Raw genomic sequence first — 26,512 nt, 5'->3', positions numbered from 1 at the left:
GAGAGTACTTGATTTAGCTCATGCACTATTCTTTGCTTGATGTTGAGGAGCACGGTAATGCAACAGGGGTATCATCATAAATCCTTAGGTTCAAGTTTATCATGGTCATCATGCAGTTAACTTCTTCCACCTGGTGGACTTTTTAGCATCTGCAAAACAACTCGGGAATGTGCACCAAACATATCTACTGTAGCCTTCTGGGAGGAACTAAAGATTCTGTGGACTGCAGTATGGCTAATCTATTGATTAAAGTTTTTATTTTATTTTAATTTTTTTATTACTTGTCACATTTTTCCAGTCATTAATTCTTGAGCCCAGCCTTTTGGTAGATTCCAGATGAGGCCTGGGAGACTGAAGATTTTCTTACAAACAAGAGAACAGGGGCAGAGGGCATGGGGTTGGGGTAGGATCTATCCCAGGAAGGCCCCACTAGGTTCTGCTTCATTACAGTTGGAGAACTTCCCACAGGGCCCTTGTTTGGTTTTGATGAGGGCAGAGGGCCCAGAGAGGAGGCTTCTATCTCCTTCTGCTAGCTTTCTCCAGGTTTTCCTCTGCAGCCCATGGGGAGCCTCTGAGCAGCAGAGATGGGCAGGGCCTGAGCCTCTCATCTCCACCTTCTGGTTGAGTGCCTGGGCTCAGAGCAGGAACTTCCGCAGAGTTTGCAGCCAGGTGCGTTCCTGGGAAGCTGGGCTGGTTTGTGCCCCGCAGTCAGCCTGCTGCCTTTATCAAAGAGCTGATAACTTTGCCTCCTACCTGCGTGAGGCTTCTGGAAGCATCTACCTGGCTGTCTCTTGGTCCTGGCAGTCCCACACGTGGCACACTGTCTCTATCCTATGCCTGTGGCAACACCTGCACAGAAAGGGTGCCTCAGAGGTGGAGCCTGGAGGCTGCTCAGTCTTGGGAGGCGGACCTGGTGCACAAAGGGTGCTCCACTCTCAGAAGCAGTATGTTCTCAGGCTCCGGCCCAGTGGACCTGTGAGGCGGCCAGTCTCCAGCATCCCCGCCGGCGCCTCCAGGAGCAGCAGGAGCCCCACCGCCGCCTGAGCAGGGAGACCCTGGTCTGTGTCCACCTTGGCCGGCAAGATGCTGCCTGTGTCCGCGGAGGTGAAGACCAGCCCGGTGCAGAAGGCGAACTTCTGCTCGCGCCTGTTTGTCTGGTGAGTGCCCTGTCTGAGCTGTGACATTCCACTGCGGGGCAAGCCTGACACTGTCGGCTTCTGTTGGGGACCAAGGGACAAGGCGAGGGAGCATGCCTGGGTGCCTGGGGCCGGTGGGGTTGGGACGTTGGGAGGGTGGGGTTGGGAGGGGTACCAAGGAACCTGGTGTTCAGGGGAACTGAGTCTCCCTGCCTTGCTGCTCTCCGCCTAGCCAGCCCTGGAGCCTGAGAGCTGAATGCAGCAGGAGCAGAAGGCAAGGAGGTTGCTCAGGGGGAGCCACTGCCCAGCAGGAGAAAGGGACTGGGCTCCCTACCTCCACCCTTATTCAGTGGCCTCAGAACCATTCAGGAATTCGCTGTCAGTTCCTGAAATAAGCTGCAACTCCCCCCCCCCCCCCCCCCCCAAGAAAGCAGCTTGTGAACAATTTTCTTTATCTATTTAGTGCCCTGCATCTTTTGCCATCTTCCAATAACGTCCCCACCTTTTCCCATGTTCCTTACACTCCCCTCTTTCCCCCTTGTCTATGACATGTATTTCCTTTCTGTCCTCCTTTACTCCCTGTTGGTCCTGTATGTCCTAGTACCTAGTTTTGGCCAATTTCATGTGTGTACAAAACACTATTGTTTTGTATGAAATGAATAGGGGACGTTATTCTGGAACATGTGTTGCTTTTGCCTGGGGCACATGGCCAGGAGTAGAGTATGTATTTGACCACAGCCCCTGGCCCTATTGTGAATATCTCCACTTCTACCTTTGAGAACCAAACCCTGGGGATGGGGTCCCTGAAACCTGTGGCATCTTATCCAGATCTCTGTCCTTCAGAGAAGGCAGTGCCACAGTCTTGATGCAGGTGGTCCTGCCAGGAGTCCTTTGGTCCTGAAACCACTGACAGGTCCATGAGCTGGGAGGAAACACAGAGATGAAAAGCACTGCAGAGAGTTCAAGCTCTTAATTGAAGTCTTCATCTAACAGCTGGGACTACAGATATGCAGGCCTGAACCTTTGGATTTTAATCCCACTTGGGTGATTATTAGGTCTTAAAGATAACCCATTTATCTTTTCCACAAATTCTGATACTTCTTTTATTGGACAAGCCTAGGGGATCCCCAGGGGGATGGCAGCTCCTATGTTTGTTTTGATAGTGATGTATTCAGTGCATGTAGCTACATCCCTTGGCTATGATCACCCTTTAGGAAGAAGGACCTAGAGAGGAATATGTGTGTGGTTTACCATAAATAATAGCGAAAGTAGGACCAAAAGTGCTTCTTTTAACAGTCAAGTAAGGGCAAGAAACTCTCAAACAGCACAATTCTGTTTTGTTGGACTTTGAAAATGTGGTGGCATAGAAATGGAAAGGTGAAGACTTCCAAGTTTTCCATTTGGCACCCCATTTCCAGTTTCCTGCTGGGGGAGGAAGGGGCTAATTACCTCTTATTTCAATGCTTGAAAGAACTCTTGAAAGCATAGAGTTGAGTAAGTTGCTTACCATCACACAGCTTGTAAAGGTGGCTGGAGTGGGACATTCTCAAACCAGGGAAGTCTGGTTCTGGGGTCTTGTTTCTTGTGTATGTAACTGTTGTGCTTGTCATGGAATTGTGTTGCCTGGAATTGTGCCAGGGGCCTAGCCCAGGATGAGACCCCTTATCATGATGGGGAGGTTCTTTCTCCCTCAGATTCCCACAACCAATAAGTAAACTGATGGTGGTGACTGGTAGAGTACAAAGCTTTGCTCAGTGACCAAAGAATGGAAAGCGGAGACTTAGTTTGCAAGTCACCTCTCAGTCCAACTAGGTTATATAGGAGGGTTGAAGTAAAAAGAAGGGAATCAGGTTAAGAGAGGGAGGAATATTCATGCTTAACCAAAAATGCAGTGTGATTTGACCCTGAATTAAGGTAGCACTCCTTTTAGTCCTTGTATGAGCTCTTTGCTTTTGTTGTCATAGCGCATTGTCAACTTTAGTGTCTGGTTGGGTGTGTAAATTTATCATGCTTATATATTTATACTGGATGCATAATGAGGCTGTGTCTACTAGATGTTCGAGCTTCTGCCATTTGGGTCCTACCTAGTTCTAATCAGTTCTTATTTTTTTCTTTCCTTTTGTGATGAGCCTGAAACTCAGATAAGAGCAGTTGGTTTCCATTCGAGGGAGGGACAGGGGATATATTTCTGGGTTATCAGCCTTTCCTTTTTACTGCTCCTTATTACTGAAGGACTCTGAAGGGGCCAAAGGTTCATCTTCTGATCTTGCTACCTGCTAAGCATAGGCATTGTCACATACTGAGTTCAGTTCAGTTCAGTTGTTCAATGTGTCTGACTCTATGCGATCCCATGTACTGCAGCACGCCAGGTTTCCTTGTCCATTGTGAACTCCTGGAGCTTGCTCAAACTCAATTGTCCATTGAGATGGTGATGCCGTTCAATATCTCATCCTCTGTCGTCCCCTTCTCCTCCCGCCTTAAATCTTTCCCAGCATCAGGGTCTTATCCAATGACTCAGTTCTTTCGCATCAGGTGGCCAAAGAATTGTCCTTCCAATGAAAATCCAGGAAAGATTTTGTTTAGGATTGACTGGATGGATCTCCTTGCATTCACGAGTCTTCTGCCAAAACATAGTTCAAAAGCATCAACTCTTCGGTGCTCAGTTTTTCTTTATAGTCCAAACCTCACATCCATTCATGACTACTGGAAAAGCCATAGCTTTGACTATACAGATCTTTGTCAGCAGAGTAATGTCTCTGCTTTTTAATATGCTGTCTAGGATGGCCATAACTTTTCTTCCAAGGATCAAGTGTCTTTAATTCATGGCTGCAGTCATCATCTGCAGTCATTTTGAAGCCTCCAAAATAAAGTCTGTCACTGTTTCCATGTTTCCCCATCTATTTGCCATGAAAGGAGTATGTCAAGGCTGTATATTGTCACCCTACTTATTTAACTTATATGCAGAGTACATCATGAGAAACGCTGGACTGGAAGAAACACAAGCTGGAATCAAGATTGCCAGGAGAAATATCAGTAACCTCAGATATGCAGATGACACCACCCTTATAGCAGAAAGTTAAGAGGAACTAAAAGCCTCTTGATGAAAGTGAAAGTGGAGAGTGAAAAAGTTGGCTTAAAAGGCTCAACATTCAGAAAACGAAGATCATGGCATCCGGTCCCATCACTTCATGGGAAATAGATGGGGAAACGGTGGAAACAGTGTCAGACTTTATTTTTCTGGGCTCCAAAATCACTGCAGATGGTGACTGCAGCCATGAAATTAAAAGACGCTTACTCCTTAGAAGGAAAGTTATGTCCAACCTAGATAGCATATTCAAAAGCAGAGACATCACTTTGCAAACAAAAGTCCATCTAGTCAAGGCTATGCATAGTTTTTCCTATGGTCATGTATGGATGTGAGAGTTGGACTGTGAAGAAGGCTGAGCACCAAAGAATTGATGTGTTTGAACTGTGGGTGTTGGAGAAGACTCTTGAGAGTCCCTTGGCCTGCAAGGAGATCCAACCAGTCCATTCTGAAGGAGATCAGCCCTGGGATTTCTTTGGAAGGAATGATGCTAAAGCTGAAACTCCAGTACTTTGGCCACTTCATGTGAAGAGTTGACTCATTGGAAAATACTCTGATGCTGGGAGGGATTGGGGCAGGAGGAGGAAGGGGACGACAGAGGATGAGATGGCTGGATGGCATCACTGACTCGATGGACGTGAGTCTGAGTGAACTCCGGGAGTTGGTGATGGACAGGGAGGCCTGGCATGCTGCGATTCATGGGGTCGCAAAGAGTTCGAACATGACTGAGCAACTGAACTGAACTGAACTGAAACTGTTCGGACCAGATGCGTGATCTTCATCTTTTGAATGTTAAGTTTTATGCCAGCTTTTTCACTCTCCTCTTCACCATCATTGAGAGGCTCTTTTAGCTTTTCTTTTCTTTCTGCCATCCGTTCAGTCAGTCAGTTCCAGTTGCTCAGTCGTGTCCAACTCTTTGCGAACACCATGAACCGCAGCACACCAGGCTGCCCTGTCCATCACCAAACTCCCGGAGTTTTATCCCAAACTCATGTCCATTGAGTTGGTAATGCCATCTAACCATTTCATCCTCTGTCATCCCCTTCTCCTCCTGCCTTTAATCTTTACCAACATCAGGGTCTTTTCAGATGAGTCAGCTCTTTGTATCAGGTGACCAAAATATTGGAGTTTCGGCTTCAACATCAGTCCTTCCAATGAACACCCAGGACTCATTTCCTTTAGGATGGACCTGTTGGATCTTCTTACAGTCCAAGGACTCTCAAGAGTCTTCTCCAACACCACAGTTCAAAAACACCAGTTCTTCTGCACTCAGCTTTCTTTATAGTCCAACTATCAATCCATACAATAACTACTGGAAAAACCATAGCCTTGACTAAGATCAACCTTTTGTTGACAAAGTAATGTCTCTGCTTTTTAATATGCTGTCTAGGTTGGTCATAACTTTGTGGCAGCAATTACCATCTGAAGTGATTTTGGAGCCAAAAAAAGTAAAGTCAGCCACTGTTTCCACTATTTCCCCATCTATTTGTCATGAAGTGATGGGACCGGATGCCATGATCTTCGTTTTCTGAATGTTGAGCTTTAAGCCAACTCTTTCACTCTCCACTTTCACTTTAATCAAGACACTTTTTAGTTCTTCTTCACCTTCTGCCACAAGGGTGGTGTCATCTGCATATCTGAGGTTATTGAAATTTCTCCTGGCAATCTTGATTCTAGTTTTGTGCTTCATCCAGCCCAGGCTTTCTTCATGATGTACTCTGCATATAAGTTAAATAAGCAGGATGACAACATACAGCCTTGACGTACTCCTTTTCCTATTTGAACCCAGTCTGTTCCATGTCCAGTTCTAACTGTTGCTTCCTGAACTGCATACAGGTTTCTCAAGAGGCAGGTTAGGTGATCTGGTAGTCCCATCTCTTGAAGAATTTCCACAATTTATTGTGATTCACACAGTCAAAGGCTTTGGCATGGTCAATAAAGCAGAAATAGATGTTTTTTTCTGGAATTCTACAAACTTGCCATACTCCTCTCTCCAATCTCTTTTTCCGTGTCCAGTTTTAACTGTTGCTTCCTGACCTGCATACAGATTTCTCAGGAGGCAGGTCAAGTTGTCTGGTATTCCTGTCTCTTGAGGAATTTTCCCACAGTTTGTTTGTGATCCACACAGTCAAAGACTTAGCAATAGTCAATAAATCAGAAGTAGATGTTTTTTGTAATTCTCTGGGTTTTTCTGTGATCCAACAGATGTTGGTAATTTGATTCTGGTTCCTCTGCCTTTTCTAAATCCAGCTTTAACATCTGGAAGTTCATGGTTCACGTACTATTGGATAATTTTGAGTATTACTTTGCTAGCGTGTGAGATGAATGCAATTGTGTGGTACTTTGAACATTCTTTGAAATTGCCTTTCTTTGGGATTAATGAAAACTGAAATTTTCCAGTCCTGTGGCCACTGCTCAGTTTTCCAAATTTGCTGGCATATTGAATGTAGCAATTTAAAAGCATCATCTTTTAGGATTTGAAATACCTCAGCTAGAATTCCATCAACTCCACTACCTTTGTTCGTAGTGATGCTTCCCAAGGGCTTATTTGCCTTCATGTTCCAGGATGTCTGGCTGTTGTCCAGTGATTATACCACCGTTGTTATCTGTGTCATGAAGACCTTTTTTGTATAGTTCTTCTGTGTATTCTTGCCACCTCTTCTTAGTATCTTCTGCTTCTGTTACATTCATAACATTTCTGTCCTTTATTGTGTCCATCTTTGCATGAAATTTTCCCTTGGTTTCACTAATTTTCTTGAAGAGATCTCTAGTCTTTCCCATTCTAATATTTTCCTCATTTCTTTGCCTTGATCACTAGGAAGGCTTTCGTATCTCTCCTTGCTATTCTTTGGAAGTCTGCATTCAGATGGGTATATCTTTGCTTTTCTTCTTTGCCTTTCTCTTATCTTCTTTTCTCAGCTATTTGTAAGGCCTCCTCAGACAACCATTTTGCCTTTTTGCATTTCTTTTTCTTGGGGATGGTCTTGATCACTGCCTCCTGTACAATGTCACTTATCTCTGTCCATAGACCTTCAGGAACTCTGCTATCAGATATAATCCCTTGAATCTATTGTCACTTCCACTCTATAATCATAAGGTATTTGATTTAGGTCATATCTGAATGGTCTAGTGGCTTTCCTTACTTTTTTCAATTTAAGACTGAATTTTTCACTAAGGAGTTCATGATCTGAACAGTCAGCTCCTGGTCTTGTTTTTGCTGACTGTATAGAGTGTCTCCATCTTCAGCTGCAAAGAATATAATCAATCTGATTTTGGTATTGACTATCTGATGATGTTCATGTGTAGTCTTTTCTTGTTTTGTTGGAAGAGGGTGTTTGCTATGACCAGTACATTCTCTTGGCAAAAATTTGTTTGCCTTTGCCCTGCTTCATTTTGTATTCCAAGGTCAAATTTGCCTGTTATTCCAGGTATCTCTTGACTTCCTACTTTTGCATTTCAGTCCCCATGATGAAAAGGATATCTTTTTGGGGGTGTTAGTTCTAGAAGGTCTTGTAGGTCTTCATAGAACCATTCAACTTGAGCTTCTTTGGCATTACTGGTTGGGGCATAGACTTGGATTACCATGATATTGAATAGTTTGCCTTGGAAACGAACAGAGACCATTTTGTCATTTTTGAGATTGCACCCAAGTACTGCATTTTGGACTCTTTTGTTGACTATGATGGCTACTCCATTTCTTCTAAGGGATTCTTGCCCACAGTGGTAGATATAATGGTCATCTGAGTTAAATTCACCCATTTCACCCCATTTTAGTTCACTGATTCCTAAAATATCGATGTTGACTCTTGGCATCGCCTGCTTGACCACTTCCAATTTACCTTGATTCACGGATGTAACATTCCATGTTCCTATGCAATATTGTTCTTACAGCATCGAACTTTATTTCCATCACCAGTCACATCCACAACTGGGTGTTGTTTTTGCTTTGGGTTAGAGGAGCGGATTTCTCCTGATTCCACCAAAATGAATCTGACTGTCACCAGGCTAGAGTCCCAATTGCTCATAGCCTTGGGTAAAGACCATCTGCCACTTGGTTGTCTCAGTTCTCTAAGAGATAAAACTAATGAGACAATTGAAGAATCATGGGCCGAAGAGCCAGAAAAGGAGAATAAATGTAAGGGGTTCTAAGAATGGTCTTAGAAGCCCAGGGAAGCTGGGGAACCTTCTTTTGTTCCTGTCACAATTTGTTCAGCCAGGCCCTTCTGTTTTGAGTATTTGGCCAAGTGACCTTTTCTCTATTAAAGAAGAATTTTTATTGGAGTATAGTTGATTTACAGTGTTGTGTTAGTTTTAGGAGTACAGCAAAGTAAATCAATAGACATATATCCACTATTTTTAAAAGGTTCTTTTCTTTAAAAAAAGATACAAGCTATTACAGAGTATTAAGTAGAGTTCCCTCTGCTACACAGTAGGTTCTTATCTGTTATGTCTTTTATATATAGTTCCCTGGTGACTCAGACTGTAAAGAATCCGCCTGCAGTGCAGGAGACCTGGCTTAGATCCCTGGGTTGGGAAGATCCACTGAGGAGAGCATGGCAACCCACTCAGGTATTCTTGCCTGGAGAATTCCCATGGGCAGAGAAGCCTGGCGGGCTGCAGTTCATGGGGTTGCAAAGAGTTGGATACGTATATAGTAGTTTATGTATGTCAATCCGAGTCTCTCAATTTGTCCCTTCCTCCCTCCCTCGCTGGTAACCATAAGTTCATTTTCTACATCTGTAACTCTGTTTCTCTTTGGTAGATAAGTTCATTTATACTGCTTTTTAAGATTCCGTGTATAAGTGATACCGTATGATATTTGTCTTTGTCTGTAGGCAGTTTTCTCTGGCAATTGGGATGTGCTCTTTTCTATCTAACCACAAGTGTTAACATAAAAACAGCAGGAAATGGTTGGGGCACAAATTCCCCCTTGATCAGCCAGCAGGTAGTCAAGAGCTTTGCAGTGGTCAAGTGTCATGTGGGCCAGAGGGTCTAGTGAAGATTTTGTCATTCTAAGGTTAGAACTGGGTTCTCTACTTACCTAGGCCAGTCTCTGACTTTTTTAATTTCTTTTTTTTATACTTAGGTTATTATAAATTCTTTCTCATGCTAGGCTCACCAGGGATCCTACAAGAGTGACAACTGCTTTTACCAGTCCAGCTCCCCTCCTGACTAGATGAATGGCCCCCTTTGATTCACAGGTTGTGCGAGTGTAATTAAAATCTGAATGTAACCTTGATCTGGGTGTGAACCACATATAGCCCAGTGTCCCCTGGTAGTTTTCTTGGAGACGGTTGATGGCCCAACATGGGTGGCCCTTGCTACAAGGTCCTCAAGGAACAAACATCCCTCAGGGGCACACACACGGTCTTTGAATTTTATTGAGTCTTGTTTAGGCTCATGGTGGTGCCCTTCCATCCAGGGTACTTGCGCATGGCCAGGCCCCTCCATGTTTGGTATGATCCTATCCCCAGAGCCCTTAAGCATGGTAATTATCTAGAGTCGGCCATGCCTGTAAGTGGAGGGCTCATAGTAAATGGTTGGTTGGACCCCCAGAAAACAGGGATTTGACTAACACATATGTCTTTGCAGCGGTGTGGTGGCAGTGGGGGCAACCTTGATGTCCCTGGGCAGAAACCTGGGCATGGTGGAATTAAACCGTAGTTTGGTGATATTGTCAGCTAAAGTTCCCTGAAAGTCTGGTGAGCAATATTTATTCCCCAACTGAGGCTGATGGTGACAGATCCAACAATCAGTAAAATTCCAGCCCTTTTGGATGTTTGAATGTTACTTTTAAAAATAAATGAATTTTCCCGAGAGTGATGCCGAGGAGGACCATAAGAAGAATCAATCGCATTTTAGTTGGGAAGCTATTACTTATCTTGAGGTTGTCTTCAGAAGGTTGGGTTCAGAAAGAGGCTCACATGAGTGTTCTGGCTGAGGGGAGTCTGACAGGACTGTAAGTAGTTCCGGGTCCAGAGCCTGTTAGACTCAGGGTGTTGTGTCCATAAGATAACTCCCTGTAAAAACTTCTCTGTGTTGACAACTGATCTAAGGAGACCTTGAGACCTCAAGTTTGCAACTTCTTTGAATATTACTGGTGCTAAGACACTTCAGTCATGTCCGACTGTGACCCCATGGACTGGAGCCCACCATGCTCCCCTGTCCATGGGATTTTCTAGGTTTGAACACTGAAGTGGGTCGCCATTTCCTTCTCCAGGGAATCTTCCCAACCTGGGGATCAAACCAGCATCTCTTACATCTCCTGCTTTAGCAGATGGATTCTTTACCACTAGCGCATGTAGGGGAGAAGGCAATGGCAACCCACTCCAGTACTCTTGCCTGGAAAAGCCCATGGATGGAGGGGCCTGGTGGGCTGCAGTCCATGAGGTCGCTAGGAGTCGGACATGACTGAGCGACTTCACTTTCACTTTTCACTTTCATGCATTGGAGAAGGAAATGGCAACCCACTCCAGTGTTCTTGCCTGAAGAATCCCAGGGATGGGGGAGCCTGGTGGGCTGCCTTCAATGGGGTCACACAGAGTCGGACACGACTGAAGCGACTTAGCAGCAGCAGCAGCAGCGCATGTAGGTATCCTTCAATCTGATACATTTCAGAAGATTTAAGTCCTCAGTAATACAGGAACATATCTGCAGCCTTACCCACAATGGCCATTCAGCTCTATTCTGCATGCCTGACCCACTGTTACTTTATTTGATTTCTAAACATTTTTTTTCTTAATAATTAAAGCAGATGTACAATGTATGTTCAGTAGGCCACAAAAAGGCTGCTTTAATTATGTAATATATAAGCCAGCATGACTTTCCTATACCTAGAATGTATGTGTGTTTGTAAGCATATATCTAATTTTCCCCATATCTTTATATATTTTAAATGTAGACTTTTTTTTAACAATGTCCATGAATGTAGGTTTCTAATTAGAGATGTGTAATTTGGATATATGTCACTCTCCTTTTAATTTTTAACAGGTGGCTAAACCCCTTGTTTAAAATTGGTCACAAACGGAAATTAGAACCAGATGACATGTACTCGGTGCTTCCAGAAGATCGCTCCCAGCACCTCGGAGAAGAGCTGCAAGGGTGAGCACAGACATCAGGGAGAAGGGGAGAAAGAGTGAGAATTTCCACGTGGGGCTAAAGGTTTGAGGGAGGCTTTGCCTTCCTCTGGGTTCTTCTGAGACTCCTCTCCTGACATTGCACGCTCAGCCACTCAGTTGACCCTGGGCTTAGCCCACTTTGGAGGCCCGCGTTCCCTGTGCATCTGTGGGCATGGAGGGAGCCCACAGCCACGGCCCTGGAGGCCGAGCTCTATCCCCGTAGGTGGGGTCCCTGGAGGAGGGAGTCTGCCCACCTGAGCTGCTTGTGACCTGTGAATCCAGCAAATCTTGGCAGGAACTTGTTTCCAGAATCTGGAACTTTTGCCTCAAGGCCTGTTTCTCTGGTGCTTCAGAGTCTGCACTGCTTATCTTTTAGGAGCCCTGTGAGCAGTTAGCCAGCATCTATGGGGCAGCCATAGAGTGCCCTGTAGTGAAGGCTTATCTTCCCCTCTGTCCCTCTCCCATTTTCCCTTTGGTGGACACGCTGTTCTTTACTGTGCTTTGTTTTGTATCACAGGTACTGGGATCAAGAACTGAAGAGAGCCCAGAAGGATGCACAGGAGCCTTCCTTAATGAAAGCAGTCATAAAGTGTTACTGGAAATCCTATTTAATTTGGGGAATGTTTACATTTCTGGAGGTAAAAGATTTTCATACTGTGCACTGCTTTTTGGTGTATGTGTCTCTGTACTGAGGTGGAAGGGACCAGTGGGGAGAGCCAGTGGTCTAAGGTCTGAGGATAAACACTCATGGAAATATGATAGAGCTCAGAGGTTGTATTCATCTCTAGAATGGCGAGAACTGGACTCCAGGGGTTACTGTTCTTTTAACTGGTTAAAGAGTGTTGTGGAAGGATGGCCTTGAAATAAAAGACATTTTATATTATGGTAGAAAGTTCCTGGTGTTCAGTATAAAGGCTGACTGATCTTTGACCAAAAGAAGATTCCAACAGCCTCAGGCAATATGTGCCCTGTGATTTAGAGGAAGGTAATTTGGACCTGAGCCCAGAATAAAGTACCTTTTATGGCACTTTGTTATAGTTTAACAAGGTAAAGATTATTACCTTGACCAGGTCACATCTGATAAATGCTTTTCTAAGAAGATATCATCGCCTTTCCTCTTCCAGGGGAACAGAACCCAGCATCTGGACAATAGCTGCCCAGAACTTCTAAGAGCACACCTTTCCCCAGGCTGCCCCCTTCCCCGTGGGCTGGAACTGTGAGCAAAGCCCCCGTGGGGAGGAGCTCCAGCTTCACCGTGAATTCTGTGCACCCTCCACGCTGCTTTCTTTCCCTGGTTGTGGGAGCAGATTCCTGGTTGAAGGGGGATCCTGGTATCCTGGCATTGGCAGAGGGTATAGGAGGGAATGTGCAGGGCAAACCAGAGGCAGAAAGCTGTGAGGTCAGTGACCCCTGTGACCCTGAAGATCCTGGGTCAAGATCCCCCAGAGGACAATCCACCTGGGGACACAGTGCCGTCAGCCGCCCTGTTCTGGCTGAGCCTGCTGGGGGTCTGCTGCAGACCCCCCTGGGGGGCTCGTGCTCTCCGTGGTCCCTTAGCTCTGCCTTAGGGACACGGGCGGCGTGTGAGTGTGTGAGAGCAGGACGGGTGGAAGATGCAGGTGCTGTGAAAGGGATGGAGGAGGTGGAGAAGGTGTGAGCTGTCCTCAGTCCATTGTGTTGGGGGTGTGGTGGGTGGGCCAGGTGGTTTACAGGTGGGAGGCGTGGCTCTTGTTTAAAGGCTGCGCTGGACTGAAGGGCACTGTGGGCAGTGGGCAGCTGGGCAGGTGAAGTCCACCCCACACAACTGGAGAGACAGAAAACCTGTCAGCTTCCAGGTGACTGGATGGCCCTGGGGGATGGAGTTCTCACTGATTTCAGAAGAGGATTGGCCATTGTGCCAGAGGGTGGGACAGGTATGTGGGGCAGGGTGCCGCCTTTGAGAGGGCACTGACCACCTAGCTACTGCAGTGCCCTGTGAAGGACAGGAGTGGGAGAGGGAGCAGGAGCCCGTCAGGCTGCCCCAGCCCTTCTTTGTCCCGTGTGCAGCTGTCCCAGTCATGGAATTTCCGCATAGTCACAGTAAGTCTGTTTGAAATACACAGGTGGCAAGCTGGTGTGGCCTGTTTGTGCAGGATTTCCTGACCTCAGACAGCAGAGCTCTCATGAATTCTTATCAGGAAACCCTGGGGCCTCAGTGTCTGCCTGTGGCTCATGCCAGGTGCCTGGTTGGATGAGTGGCCTCAGGGTTTAATGCTGGATCATATCCTGGAGCAGGTTTCTTTCTGCTGTCGCTGGTTCTCTAGTTTCTCTTTGGTACAAGATGCAAAAGAGTCTTAAAGTCAGGTGGGTTCAAAGCAGAGCCCATGTGGCTGGGTTTGAACTGAGCTACTGGTTTTTCTTGCTGTTCTGGGCTGTTAGCCCCTTGAGTGGGGTCACTAAGCCTTGGATGGATCCCATTCTAATATGAGTTCTGGGTCTTGGCTGTGGCAGCTCATGGGAGAAACAGACATAGAGAGAGAGGCCACAGGATCTGGGGTTCTTCCTGAGATGGAATCCTCCCCACTGTGGTGCTGGGAGTGTTGATTTCAAAGTTGTCCAGCCCCATTAATACTTCCTGCTGGGGTCCAGGAAGGCCAGGCCTGGGGCTGCATAACGTGCAACTGGTAGAGCCCTGGGCCCTTTCAGGAGGTTGGTCTCTGGGTGGTCATGGCGGAGAAGTGGGGAGTTTAAATTTAGGGGCTCATCTGTGTGGCAGTACTGCTAGTACTAGTAGCAGTGCTAGTTAGTTAAATAATTGATTTTATGAAGCAATTTCCTGTGTTGTGATCAATCTATACTGCTTGTTATTCTTTATATTTTAGATGGTGGAAGATCTAAACTCAGCCCAGGATTTTCTAAAACACAAACATGTTTCCTTTTTGATCTCCGGCCCTCTTTTAATCCCTCAGGTGCACAGAATGCCCTGTGGATCATCCATGATCCCAAGAAGTGCGGTCTTTCCACCCACAGCATGAGCAGGGCCTCCCAGGTACTCCTGGCAGCCCCAGTGGGAGAAAGCAGGGTGATGCCAGTCCAGAGTGAGGCTTTTAGGGTTTTAGGATTTTGAGATATGAAAATCTCTGTCCTATGAGAAGGGCTTCCCTTGTGGCTCAGCTGGTAAGGAATCTGCCTGAAATGAGGGAGACCTGGGTTTGATCCCGGGGTTGGGAACATCCCCTGGACAAGGGAAAGGCTACCCACTCCAGTTTTCTGGCCTGGAGAATTCCATGGGCTGTCCTTTGAGAACTGAGGAGTATCTCTTCCTCTCAGAGAAACAAGTACCAGGCTGTGGAGCACTTGCTGGTCACCCCTAATTAGAACAGAACAGCCGGAGAGCTCCCAGCACCCCTGGCCCCTGTGTGCACCTCCACGGGTACTGTGGGTGGGGAGGACAGGTCCCCACCTGCCCGGGGCCCTCAGGGTGGAGAGGAGGAGCCTGAAGCCTCTGCCTGGGCCTGAGTCACAGAGACCACCTCCCCAGGTCATCAGTGCTTCTCTCTGAAAGGTGAGGTCTCCATTGCTGCTGTGTAAGTGGGGTGACCTCAGAGAGCCAGAGTGGGTTCACCCAGTCCCTTCCCCTGAGAGGGGAGGTGTTGCCGGGAGTTGTGTCCTTTTCCCAGGACTCTTAGAAGTGGCCCAGCCTTGTCTGGTCACTTGGCCTTTGTTTGAAGCCACTTTTGCTGATGGTCTCTGGTCCAGGTGGAGGCTGTGGGAAGCATGTGTGTGTGTAAATGTTCACTTTGGAGCTCAGCTAATGGGCAGGAAGTAAACAGAATCCTCTGCATCCCACAGTGGGCTTTGTGCCTCGACTCACGGCTGGTTCCCCAAGAGCTGAGTGATCTTTGCATTTATTTCCCAATCCTTTCTTCCATGTGTCCCTCACTTTGCTCAACCCAGGAGTCTGGGGAGTGTCTGTTGGTGGCAAAGACACTGTGGGCTGACAGCAACCACTGAGGACCACACAGCAAGGGAGAGAAGGAGGGGGCCTTGAGCCAAGCAGAAAGAGACCTGCCGAGCAGACCTGCTGTGTGCGCCCTGCTGGTTCCTAAGAGCATAACATTAGCCATTAGCCATTCAGTTCAGTTCAGTTCAGTCGCTCAGTCGTGTCCAATTCTTTGCGACCCCATGAATCGCAGCATGCCAGGCCTCCCCGTCCATCACCAACTCCCAGAATTTTAGGTGTTAGTAATATCCACAGTGATGACCTTGAGTTATAAATTAGGGTTTTATATCCACCTTCTTTTCTTTTTCTAAGCATATGTAAATTTTTAATGTAAAATTAAAAGAATTTTTTAAAATTGAAGTATGATTGGCTTATAATGTTATATTAGTTTCTGGTATACATCATTAGTGATTTAATATTTTATACAGTACATGATAAGTGTAGTTACCAACTGTCATCATGCAAAATTATTCCAATATTATTGAATATATTTCCTATGTTATATAATTCCATGATTTACTTATTTTTAAAAGTTTATATATTTATTTTTTGTCCCCAGTCCCCTTTTACTTATTTTATAATTTGGAGTTTGTACCTCTTAAGTTCCCTCACCTATTTCACTTGTTTCCTCCACCCCCTTCAATCCATTTTCTTTATGTAGTCAGGGAAGTAGGAGACTCTTTTTGAAAGATTGCATTCATAATGGTTAAAAATTGCAGCAATCTGGGTAGAAGTGAAACTTTATAGTCTAGAAAATTTGGTTTTACACATGACTTTTCTCAAGAGTTCTTGTTCCACTGTGGTCTCCTGTGAGGAACAATGAGTTTTCCAAGCCTTTGTGAATCCAGCCTCTGCCATTAAGAATAAATCTCTTACCAGGACTTCTAATAATAAAAGTGATGAGAAACCCTTGTTTTTATGGTGGTTTCAGAGCACTCTGAGCTGTTGTAACTCATTTAGTTGTCCCAGGAGTCCTCTGAGGGAGGCAAGGCAGGTATTTTCACAGATAAAGACCTGGGGGCCGAAGAGGGCACACGGTGGGCTTGGGGTCCTGTGACTGGCAGGTGGCCGACCTGGTCTCTGAGGCACTGTGCTCTGACTGCTAGACCCATGTTCTCTGTGTTCTGTCCTTTCCTCCCACAGCCTCCACTGAGGCTCAGAGCCAAGAGGAGCTGCTTTTCTAGAAACAGCTCTGGCCCCTCTGTCACCTGATTTCTATAGTGTTTTTTTTTTTTTTTTTCCTTTTTAATTTCCTGTAGATTTTTAAGAACATTTCAAAAATACAAAAATAGAATAGAATGAAAGGGTAACACAACGTGTCACTCCAGAATAGGGCATTCTGGCAGAAAAATTGTTGTGAGTTGGTTGTGTTTTTCAGAAATAGACACAGGAGAAACTCTGAAGACAGAGTAGAAGTTATTCTTCTGAGGGACATTTACACAGATAAAGGAAATCTCCATTTGTAAAGGTGTCTCCCTCTCTGTACCAGAAAAAGAAGGATGGCTCTAAATCACAGCAGAATCCTGTTGAAGGACAGTCTTCAAGAAGGATGAAATCTGCATAACACACCCAACCCTGCTGTAGTTTAAGCTGCTTCTCCTGCTAACCTCTCATTGGCGCTCCATCACCTTTTCTTTTGTCTTTAGGGGGAGATGGCATTTAAAGTGGTGGCTTGGGCTATCTCAGGGAGTTACTCAGTTCTTCTTGATATTTCACATGTATATCAGAAATATACATGTTAATAAACTTCTGTTTGATTTTCTCTTGATATTCTGTCATTTATTACAGGGATCCTCAGCTAAGAACTCAGAAGGATAAAGGGAAATAAGCCCCTATGTCACCCTAAGTCAGCTTCAATAATTGCCATAATGAGCAGTCTTGATTCATCTAAACTCACCCTCACTTCCCAAGATTCTTTTAAAGAAGTTCCAAGACATCAAATCATTTTTATCCATAAATATTTTAGTATGTATCTTTAAAAGATGTGGAATCTCCCCCCACTAAACATATTTACATTAAACATTATTTTTATAGACTTCCCTTGTGTCTCAGACAGTAAAGCATCTGCCTACAATGTGTGAGGCCCAGGTTCAATCCCTGGGTTGGGAAGATTTCCTGGAGAAGAAAATAGCAACTCACTCCGGTATTCTTGCCTGGAAAATCCCATGGTTGGAGGAAGATGGTAGGCTACAGTCCATGGGGTCACAAAGAGTTGGACATGACTGAGCGCCTTCACTTTCACTTTATTGTTTTATGCATAAATATTAACTTTAATATCATTAGTATCTAGCCAGTGCTCACAGTTGTCTTTTTTCCCCTCTTCTGTTGGAAGCAGTATTAAATAAGGTACACTTGGCTGACACAGGTTATTCAGATTGCCTTTCTGTTCCCCTCCACCCCAAACCTCTAGGTTGTTTGACCTGTAGAGATTCCCACAGTCTGGATTTGGCTGATCGCATCTCCCCCTGTCTCAATTAACTTGTTCCCCTGGCACCTTAGGTAGGTGTTTAGGTCTAGAAGTTCGATATAGCTCATTTGGATTTTCTTCACCCCTTTCGTCTATGTAGGAGGTAGGCTTGTATATCCCCCTTATAAGGTATATAACATCTTTTGTGTGTGTGTGTGTGTGTGTGTGTGTGTGTGATGTTGGAGCTATTCATGATCCTTGCTCAAGGTCCATTAATTTATTAAGGGTTGCAAAGTGGGGATGCTCTAAGCTCTTTAGTTAACACTGAACTATAGTGTTTATAGGGAGAGTAGGGAGAATAATTTTTTCCGTTTTTAAAACCTGTTTTCAAAATGGGGAATTGGTTCTCCTCTAGTGAGGAGAGGGACTAGTGAGTTTTCATGGTTGGTTGTTTGGTTTGGTTTTGTGAATGTCAGTTTGAGCTCATGGATTTAAGCATTTCTGATCTGCTTCAGTCCATTTTATTTGTTATGCTTATATCAATCTTGGGCCATCTTTGGGCAGTGGGAGTATATTCAGGTTGGGTCCTAAGTCTTTTGCACACACTCTAGAAGTCTTGGCTATTTTTTTTTTTTAATGTCTTTTTTTGCTTGTTTTGGTTTTTTTGTTTTTGGTGTGACAGGATGTTTCTAGTTCATTTTGTACAGCATTTGCTCAGCCCTGGAATCATCCATTTCTCCAAGCAGCCCTGTCTTCTTTTAGTGTGAAATGGTATTTAAAGACTATAATCTGGATGTTAGAGGGGATATTGCTCTTGCTTATTGTTTTTTGGCTTTTTTTCATTAGACCAAGTTAGAATACATTTTTAAGGTAAACAAATATGTTTATATGGGTGTTTCCAATCCAAATCAGATACAGGACACTAGTTTTTTACTTAATCTTATTTTGCTTACATCTGTATCTCTTTTCTCCCATCATCTATTCTCTTTGTCCCATGTCTAAGCCCAATTCTCAATGATATCAACATAATTATTTATTTGTTTTACCTTATAATGTGACTTCTGAAAACATAAAATTTATCTTTTTGCAGTTATTCTGTCTTCACATGGGTGTATCATGCAGAGAATGTGTTTTCAAATTGTTTTGTTTAAAACCACTTTTGATAGTTCTTTTTTGTATGGCTCTTTGAACCAACAGGATGGGTAGATATATAGGTAGTTTTATTTAAATTTACTCTGAAATTTTAGGAATTGCTTTTCAAAAAATTAGTTCTTTTATAATTATAATTCTGTATAATGCTTTCATGATTCCAAAATCAAGACAAGGCTACTTTTAAAGAAGGCTGATATCCTTGTTAGCTCTATTCTAATTCTCCTTCTCCTTTTAGAGATAACTTTCCAGGCTAATTTTGACTCATCTGTTTATTAATGTTTTTTAAATATGGTTTTATCTGAAATTTTAGTTTTCCTACCATGCAGAATGAAAATTTTCAATTTCAATGCTGTAATCTCTGGACTTGGGTTTATAAAGATTTTTCTGGAAGCATGAAATGTGTCATGGGACTCTGGTTAAAACTCTTTGTGATCATTGTAACTCCTTCATAGCAGGTCTGTAGCCATTCCAGGCTCAGATGCAAAGACAATGCAAGAGTGGAGGTTAGCAGATGCTTACATGGGGTTAGTTTCTGCATCCAGACTCTTCCAGGGAGAGGAATCTTCAGGCTCCACCCTAATCAGTTGAACCTAAACCAGTTTCTGGAGGCTGGACCTCGGGCATCAGAGTGCCCTTATCCCCACCCAGGTGATTCTAAGGTGCAGTCAGGATGAAGACCACTGTGTAAAAGAGGAGTGAAGGTTAGGATATCTAGAATGCTGGTGGGTATGATTTCACAGATTCACTGCTTTTTCTCCTCATCTTTGGATTTTTCTCAACTCTACTTTAGAACTCCCTCAGTTCTTTTTTTTTTTTTTTTACTTTACAATATTGTATTGATTTTGCCATACATCAACATGTATCTGCCACAGGTGTACATGTGTTCCCCATCCTGAACCCTCCTCCCACCTGCCTTCCCATACCATCCATCTGGGTCATCCCAGTGCAGCAGCCCCAAGCTTCCTGTATCCTGCATCGAACCTGGACTGGCGATTCGTTTCTTATATGATATTATACATGTTTTAATGCCATTCTCCCAAATCATCCCCCCATCCCTCTCCCACAGAGTCCAAAAGACTGTTCTATACCTCTGTGTCTCTTTTGCTGTCTCACATACAGGGTTGTCATTACCATCTTTCTAAATTCCATATATATGCGTTAATATACTGTATTGGTGTTTTTCTTTCTGGCTTACTTCACTCTGTATAATAGGCTCCAGTTTTATCCACCTCATTAGAACTCCCCCAGTTCTAAAGATTAACTGCCTGTTCAATTTTTCCCTACAAGCTCACTCTTTTCTGCTTATATGTTTCACTCAAGTGTTTTTCTTTGTTAGCTTGCTTCTATTTTTGTGTGTTTATTTCCATGAATGAGATGTGAGGAAATTGGGTGAGAAATGTTTCAAGTACCTTAACTTGGAGGAGGAATTCTATCCACTGCAGAAGTTCTAGTTTCTAACTGAACCCTGCAAGAAGTTATCCTAAGAAGCAAAAGGTGGGACCCAATATCAGGTGCTTTCAGGAGGCTGAATACCAAGGACTCTGTCAAGAAATGGCTACCACCAGTTTCCCTCGCAGTCCGGTGGTTAAGACTCCATGTACCCAATGCAGATATGAGGGTTTTTGATCCCTGGACTGGGAACTAAGATTCTGCATACCACAGGGTGTGGCCAAAATAAAAAGTCTGCCTCAGAGACTCAGACTGTCAGATAATCCTGAATAATGGATGTTGCGGTATTAAATTCAGCTCTTTTAAAGATCCTTTATGATTTCAGAGCTGTGAAGAATTCTTGTGAAAGAATAAGAACTATATTCTCAATTGGTTTGTGGAAAGAATATACATGTGGTATAGATTGATGTCAGAGAGGAAAGGTTTAAGGGACAGTGTTTGACCTTGTTCCTGCTTATCAAGAAAGTTTTAATTCGGTTAGCTTCATGATTGATAATGAATATTTTCTCAGTTGTTTTATTTCTTATTAGTTGATGGTGAGAATCGGGAATGTACAGATGAGAGAATTCCTTGGTGGTGTCTGCCCACACCAGTGTACATGTGGTGGGGGCAGCTCCCGGGAATGGCTGCCACCAGTGTCTGTGTCCCCAGGGTGAGCCACAGCCACTCCTTGCCTCTCTGAGAGACTCTCCAAGGCAAGCAGAGTCTTCTGAAATTCAGTCTACCCTTGGGATTCACACCACTGTTTCATTTGGAGTTAATATTTGGACTAGAGCATTGAGCATATGCAGGAGTTAATCTGGTAGCTGGACAAACTTTTGCCTGGTTTGCCTCAGACAGTTTTACCAAATGTCAGAAATGGAAACACTCACAGATTACAAATGCTGCTGCCAGCTGTCCGGCTCTCCATCTCTAACCTTTCTTTGTGTGTGGAGGGGATGGATTTACTCAGTCTACCTTTCATGGCCTCAGTCACGTCTGCTCTGTGTGTTCTGGAAGCTTTGAAGAATCATATTTAATATGTGTCTTCTTACTCTGTATATGTACTTGGGGTTTTGTTTTCATTATTTTGTGCTATTCATTATTTTGCTTTCTATTTTTTCTTTTTGAGAGAAATTACTGGAAAATTGTTTTTTACTTGCTGCTATTTTTCATATGGAGCATAATATCAATTTTCTGTTTTCCATAGTTGCAACTTATGCCAGAATGGAAATTCCTTGTATGTTATACTTTTCATCACTTCTCTGAATTGCCGTGACAGCTCCTTGCTGGAGGCAAAGTTGTGTGTGTGTGCTCAGTCACTCAGTTGTGTCTGACTCTTTGTGACCCCAGGGAATGTAACCCGCCAGGTTTCTCTGTCCATAGGGTTATCCTGGCAAGAATCCTGGAGTGGGTTGCCATTTCCTCCTCCAGAGGATCTTCTCAACTCAGGTATTCAACCTGCATTTCCTGTGACTCCTGTATTGAGATGGATTCCTTACCATTGAGCCACTGGAGAAAGTCCCAAAATAATAAATGACTCTCCCCCCAAATTGCATCAGTAACAGTTCATGTTTGAAGTCCTTTGTTATCTTTTTGAAAGATAAGAAATTTTCTATCCCAATTAAATAATAATCATTATCAAGAATAAAAAGAATTCATAGATGAGTGGAAGATATGAGCCATGAAGTGGCATTATACCTTAATGAGGCTATTTCTCCAACTGTTTTTTGGTTTTGTTTTGTTAATATTGATTTATTTGGCTGTGCCAGGTCTTAGTTTCTGCATGTGGGATCTACTTCCCTCACCAGGGGTCGAACCAAGTTTCCCTACATTGGGAGTGTAGAGTCTTAGCTAAAGGACCACCAAGGAAGTCCATTAATTAGGTTATTAAATATTGTTTCTCAGTGAAAAACTCCAGATGTGCTTAGGCAGTAATGACCTGCCTTTATTTACACTCCTGTTTGCTGGATTTATTGAATTTATCCATATTATCTTAGGTGAGTGCTATTACTCTTATTTCTCCTATAATTACAAGGATGTTGGGCTCAAATGGAGAGCTGAGTAACAGGCAACAGTGTTTCCCAAATAGAATCATAAGTTTCAGGAAAGTTTTGGATGGCAGATATTACTGCTGGGCTTCTGGTGGTTTGTGGCTCCAGCACTGGACTGCCCTTGGCAGCACCTGGGCTGGGACTGCCTGTGTGTACAGTTTGATGTTCTTGCTTCTCTGGGTGAGCCTGCACATTTCCATCTCAGGAAACTGTAAACAGTGTGTTTGACAATCCACTGTGTGAAGAACTCTTCCAAGAGCTCTCTGTGCCTCTTGGGATGGATGACAGGACATTGTGGAAATGTATCAGTTATATTTTACTCAGGTCTGATCATCTTACTTACACTTCTTCAACTAAATAGTGTTCCCTTTATCCTCTATCATGGATGAAAATCTCCATGAGTTCATGGAGGGAGAGGCAGTTGGTGCAGCCTGTTAACATGTGTGTGTGCATGTGTCCATTTGTGTAGAACAAGACAGGAATGTTAAGGTTTAATGAGACCCCCATATGAGGGATGGGGACATCTTTTGATAAATATCCTGATCAAGCACTGGTTGGCTGAGCAGAAAATACTTGTTTTTTTTTTTTTTTTGGTGTTTGGTGTAATGGATTCTCCTTCCCTCCTCTTGTGTGTGGGTTCCTTAGCTTCAGACAGACAGAAGAGAGCTATCAAAGCATACTGGTCAGGTAAGCAAAGCTTACCCTGTCTGTGTTAGTAAGGCGGGATTGCCAAAAAAGGAAAAGCCCTGTTCCTGAAAGACTTCCAAACTTTTGACATTTTGTCTTTTGAGAAGTCTGTGGAGGAAATGATATTGCGGCCCAAGGCGTTTAGTTTTGGTAACTTGGATTGTTGAGTGATTTTCCTTGAAGGTGAAGAAGGGGACCTAAGAAGAAGGGGGCCTTCAAGGGGTGACTAGAGAGAGGAAGTAGGTTGTGAGGTGGAGTGGCTGTTTGGCAGGGTGGGTAGGTGTTGCCGTTCCTTTGCCTTTTTCTTTGGGAAAGAAACTTGCTTTCCCTAAGTCTTACTCAGGGTGGAAGCCTCAGTACACCTGAGTCAATTGGTTTAGGCCTTGGGAAAGAGAGGATTGGTAACATTTCTTCCAAACCACCAACTTCAGTGGATGGTGGATCAAGAACTATGGAGACATGATTTTTTAGCTTGGCCTCCACCATGTTTAATTTTTTACTCCAAGGAACATTCCAACTTCTAGAGGGTAGAGGCATAGTGAGGCAGTGCTCTCGGGAGCTGAGAGCCTGCAGAGCTGCCAAACCTGGTTTCTTTGTGGTACTCCAGCCAAAGCTGGTTTCCATTCCCTGGATCTACGTGTGGAGTTTGGGGTAGAAAAGGGAGGATGTGTTTGTGCCAGTGTCTCGCTTCATAAGGATTCATGAAGAAGGTGATGAAAGCGTGTCTCCCATATGTGAACCACATTGACTTTCTATTGGGCTGGGACATTGAGAGTATGGGGGACAGGGGCAGGCTGCCAGCAGGCTTGTTCCTGTGGAAGCAGATTTCTTCCTCTTCTTCTGCCACCTTTTTGTTTATTCATCTTAAGGCTCAGTTGGTATTGAGCCTGTTCGTGATATTTGTTGAGCATCCATGGGGTGCTAAGCACAATGTACTAAGGCTTTACTATGTTTGAATGGAAAATTTTGCCTTAAGGTTAAACTGTTGCCTGCTTGTCTTATAGGAGATAATAAATCTGCATACTTTTCTTTTAAATTAGTCACAAATGTAGCATTTTGTCAAAATGTATTTTAAATATGCTAATGATAAAAGTAAATCTTATGTAAAGAAAAACTGACATTTCTAATTAAGACTTTTTTCTTTTCTTTTAGGAAGGCACCAGAGTAGTTCAACCCATATTTTTGGGGAAAATGATTAGTTATGTTGAAAACTATGATCCCAATGATTCTGCTGCTTTGCACGAAGCCTACGGCTACGCGGCAGGGCTGAGCACATGTGTGCTCGTGTGGGCCGTTCTGCACCACTTGTGCTTCTACCACATGCAGCATGTGGGGATGAGGCTGAGAGTAGCCGTGTGCCATATGATCTACCGCAAGGTGAGTGTCACTCGGTACCACGGTGTGTTCCTCTCTTGAGGGATCAGGAACATTTGGGGAAAGTCCTCTGTAAATTACAAATTTTGTAACTGGGATTGTTTACACCTTCCTAGAGAAGTTTGCTTTTGCATCAAGCCAAGTTTGTTGTTGTTGAAGCAAACTTTACCAATAAATAATGAAAAGTTTTCTTTTGAGATCAAGTGTGGGCTGTCCTTGGCAAGTTTTAGCCATAGGTTGTCATATAATAACCACTAAATTTGTACTGTAAAATATTAAATTAATATTCAAGAATAAGTATGAAAAGTATCAAGTTGATTTTCAGTGTTTTCATGCCCAAATCCCATAGTGCTGTTTATGGAAATTTTTTGTTGTCATTCATTAATACTTTCAGGTACATCAAATTTGTATTTAAAAGTGAGCTTCAGAGATTGTATCTATAAAACTATATCTAAGAGCAGAGAATGTATTTGATAAAGGGACTGATTCTAATTTTAAAAGACCCATCTAATTATATTCAATATAATTATGTTTGCTAGGGGAAAATATAAAGATAATTCATGCTAAGTATAGACTCACTCCTTATATTTATAGATAATTTTTGTTAATGGTATGAAAGAAAATAGGATATTTGAAATGAAACTTAAAATTTTACATTGTTTTATTAATTCTAGAGAGAATTTGTTGCTCTTCATTTAAATTATTTTAATAGAACATTTCCTTTTATTTTTAGTATGCATTGTAGCAGTTTTAATAAGAACTGATTTAATGTGCTTAGTGATTTTGTATTGAGGAATGCCATGAAATTATTCATAGTTTACCCTTGTCTAAACTAGTATCAAAAGAGTAAGGCTTTCAGGTATCTTTACAAAGGTATTGCCACAGATATATCAGTGTCAAGAGCTGAAGGGCTCAATATAAACTTGATCCTGGATATGTCTTTGCCTTAGACTGTTTACAAAAAAAATCCTTGTTTGACTGTATTGTATCCTTGAAATTTTCAAAGAGAGTAGATCTTAAATGTTCTCACCACACATGTTAAATAGGATAACTATATTAGGTGGTGGATACTTTATGTGGTTTTACCACAGTAATCATTTTATTTATACCAAAGTATCATGTTGTAACCTTGAACGTATGCAAATTTTATTAATAAATAAAGTCCTCATTGAAAGATAAAACCAAGCAGCTTAAACTGAAAATATTACTTCTTTTACCTGGTTGCTGCTTATCTAGAGCTTCTGCTTCTTCAGAATACTTTTTTCAGCAGAAAGTGAGATATCTTCTCCTCATCTTTCCTTGAGCAGAATCTTGTATTTTTCAGGATTGTGTGAAACTGGGGACCTGGCATCTCACTGTCTTGTCTGACAACAGCATCTGAACTGCTTTCCTTCTGGGTGATGTGGAAATTGCAACTGTGCCTGCATACTGCAGTCAGAGCTCTTCACTGTCATTTATCATCATCTTTGTTATTCTGTTGCATCTTTAACCATTTAGGAGATGGATACTCAGATTTCCCCACAAATTGGCTACATGTTTGTCTTTCCAGATCATACTTAACTCTCATAATAGTTGTGAAATTTTACCCAGATCGTGTTGTGAAACCTTAACTTAGGTGTGAGGTGATGGTTTAGTCAAAGCTCACTCTTGGCTGCACAGGTGATCCATTGTCTACCTGTGTTTCTTCTTCTTCCCACCACACTTTGGAAACTTGCCTTTGGGAAATGTGATCTGACCTGGCACATTGGCTTATGTGAATGTAAATATCTCCCAAGAAGTTCATTTACTGCCTTGATTTTACCTAAATGTTGGCCCTATATGAAGTCAGGAATTATGGGGATTATAACATAGACATAACTTGAAATTCCAGAAACCTGGAAAAGACAAATTTCCTCATGCACAGCCTTGCATCTAGAGCCCTGCTGGGGTGCAGAAACAAGACACTTCTTTTCAGGTTACAGGTGGGCTGATTCTTTAGGGCACAGCTGGTGATGCCGAACAGCTCTGAAAGGCCCCTCTGAACTTCTGTGGTTCGTGCTCAGGCCCCACCTCCTGATCCCTGGTCCTGGGGAGGAATCAGATTGGGCAT

The 26,512-nt window shown here is 43.4% G+C and overlaps 1 protein-coding gene across 1 annotated transcript in view; it reads left to right on the top strand.

Moving 5' to 3' along the window:
• Positions 1-654: 654 nt before the first annotated feature.
• Positions 655-26,512, top strand: part of LOC100848700 (ATP-binding cassette sub-family C member 4) — a 164,021-nt gene continuing 138,163 nt past the window's right edge. The window contains exons 1-4 of the mRNA XM_024989169.2: positions 655-1,157; positions 11,212-11,322; positions 11,857-11,977; positions 24,202-24,426. Coding sequence (XP_024844937.1) covers positions 1,084-1,157; positions 11,212-11,322; positions 11,857-11,977; positions 24,202-24,426 — 531 coding nt within the window. The 5' untranslated portion in view covers positions 655-1,083. The remainder of the gene's footprint in view (positions 1,158-11,211; positions 11,323-11,856; positions 11,978-24,201; positions 24,427-26,512) is intronic.

The sequence above is a fragment of the Bos taurus genome, unplaced genomic scaffold (genome assembly GCF_002263795.3).
Source record: "Bos taurus isolate L1 Dominette 01449 registration number 42190680 breed Hereford unplaced genomic scaffold, ARS-UCD2.0 Leftover_ScbfJmS_264, whole genome shotgun sequence".
NCBI classification, from domain to species: Eukaryota; Metazoa; Chordata; class Mammalia; order Artiodactyla; family Bovidae; genus Bos; species Bos taurus.
Note: the sequence above shows the minus strand (reverse complement) of the source record. Positions and strands in the feature narration are given on the sequence as shown.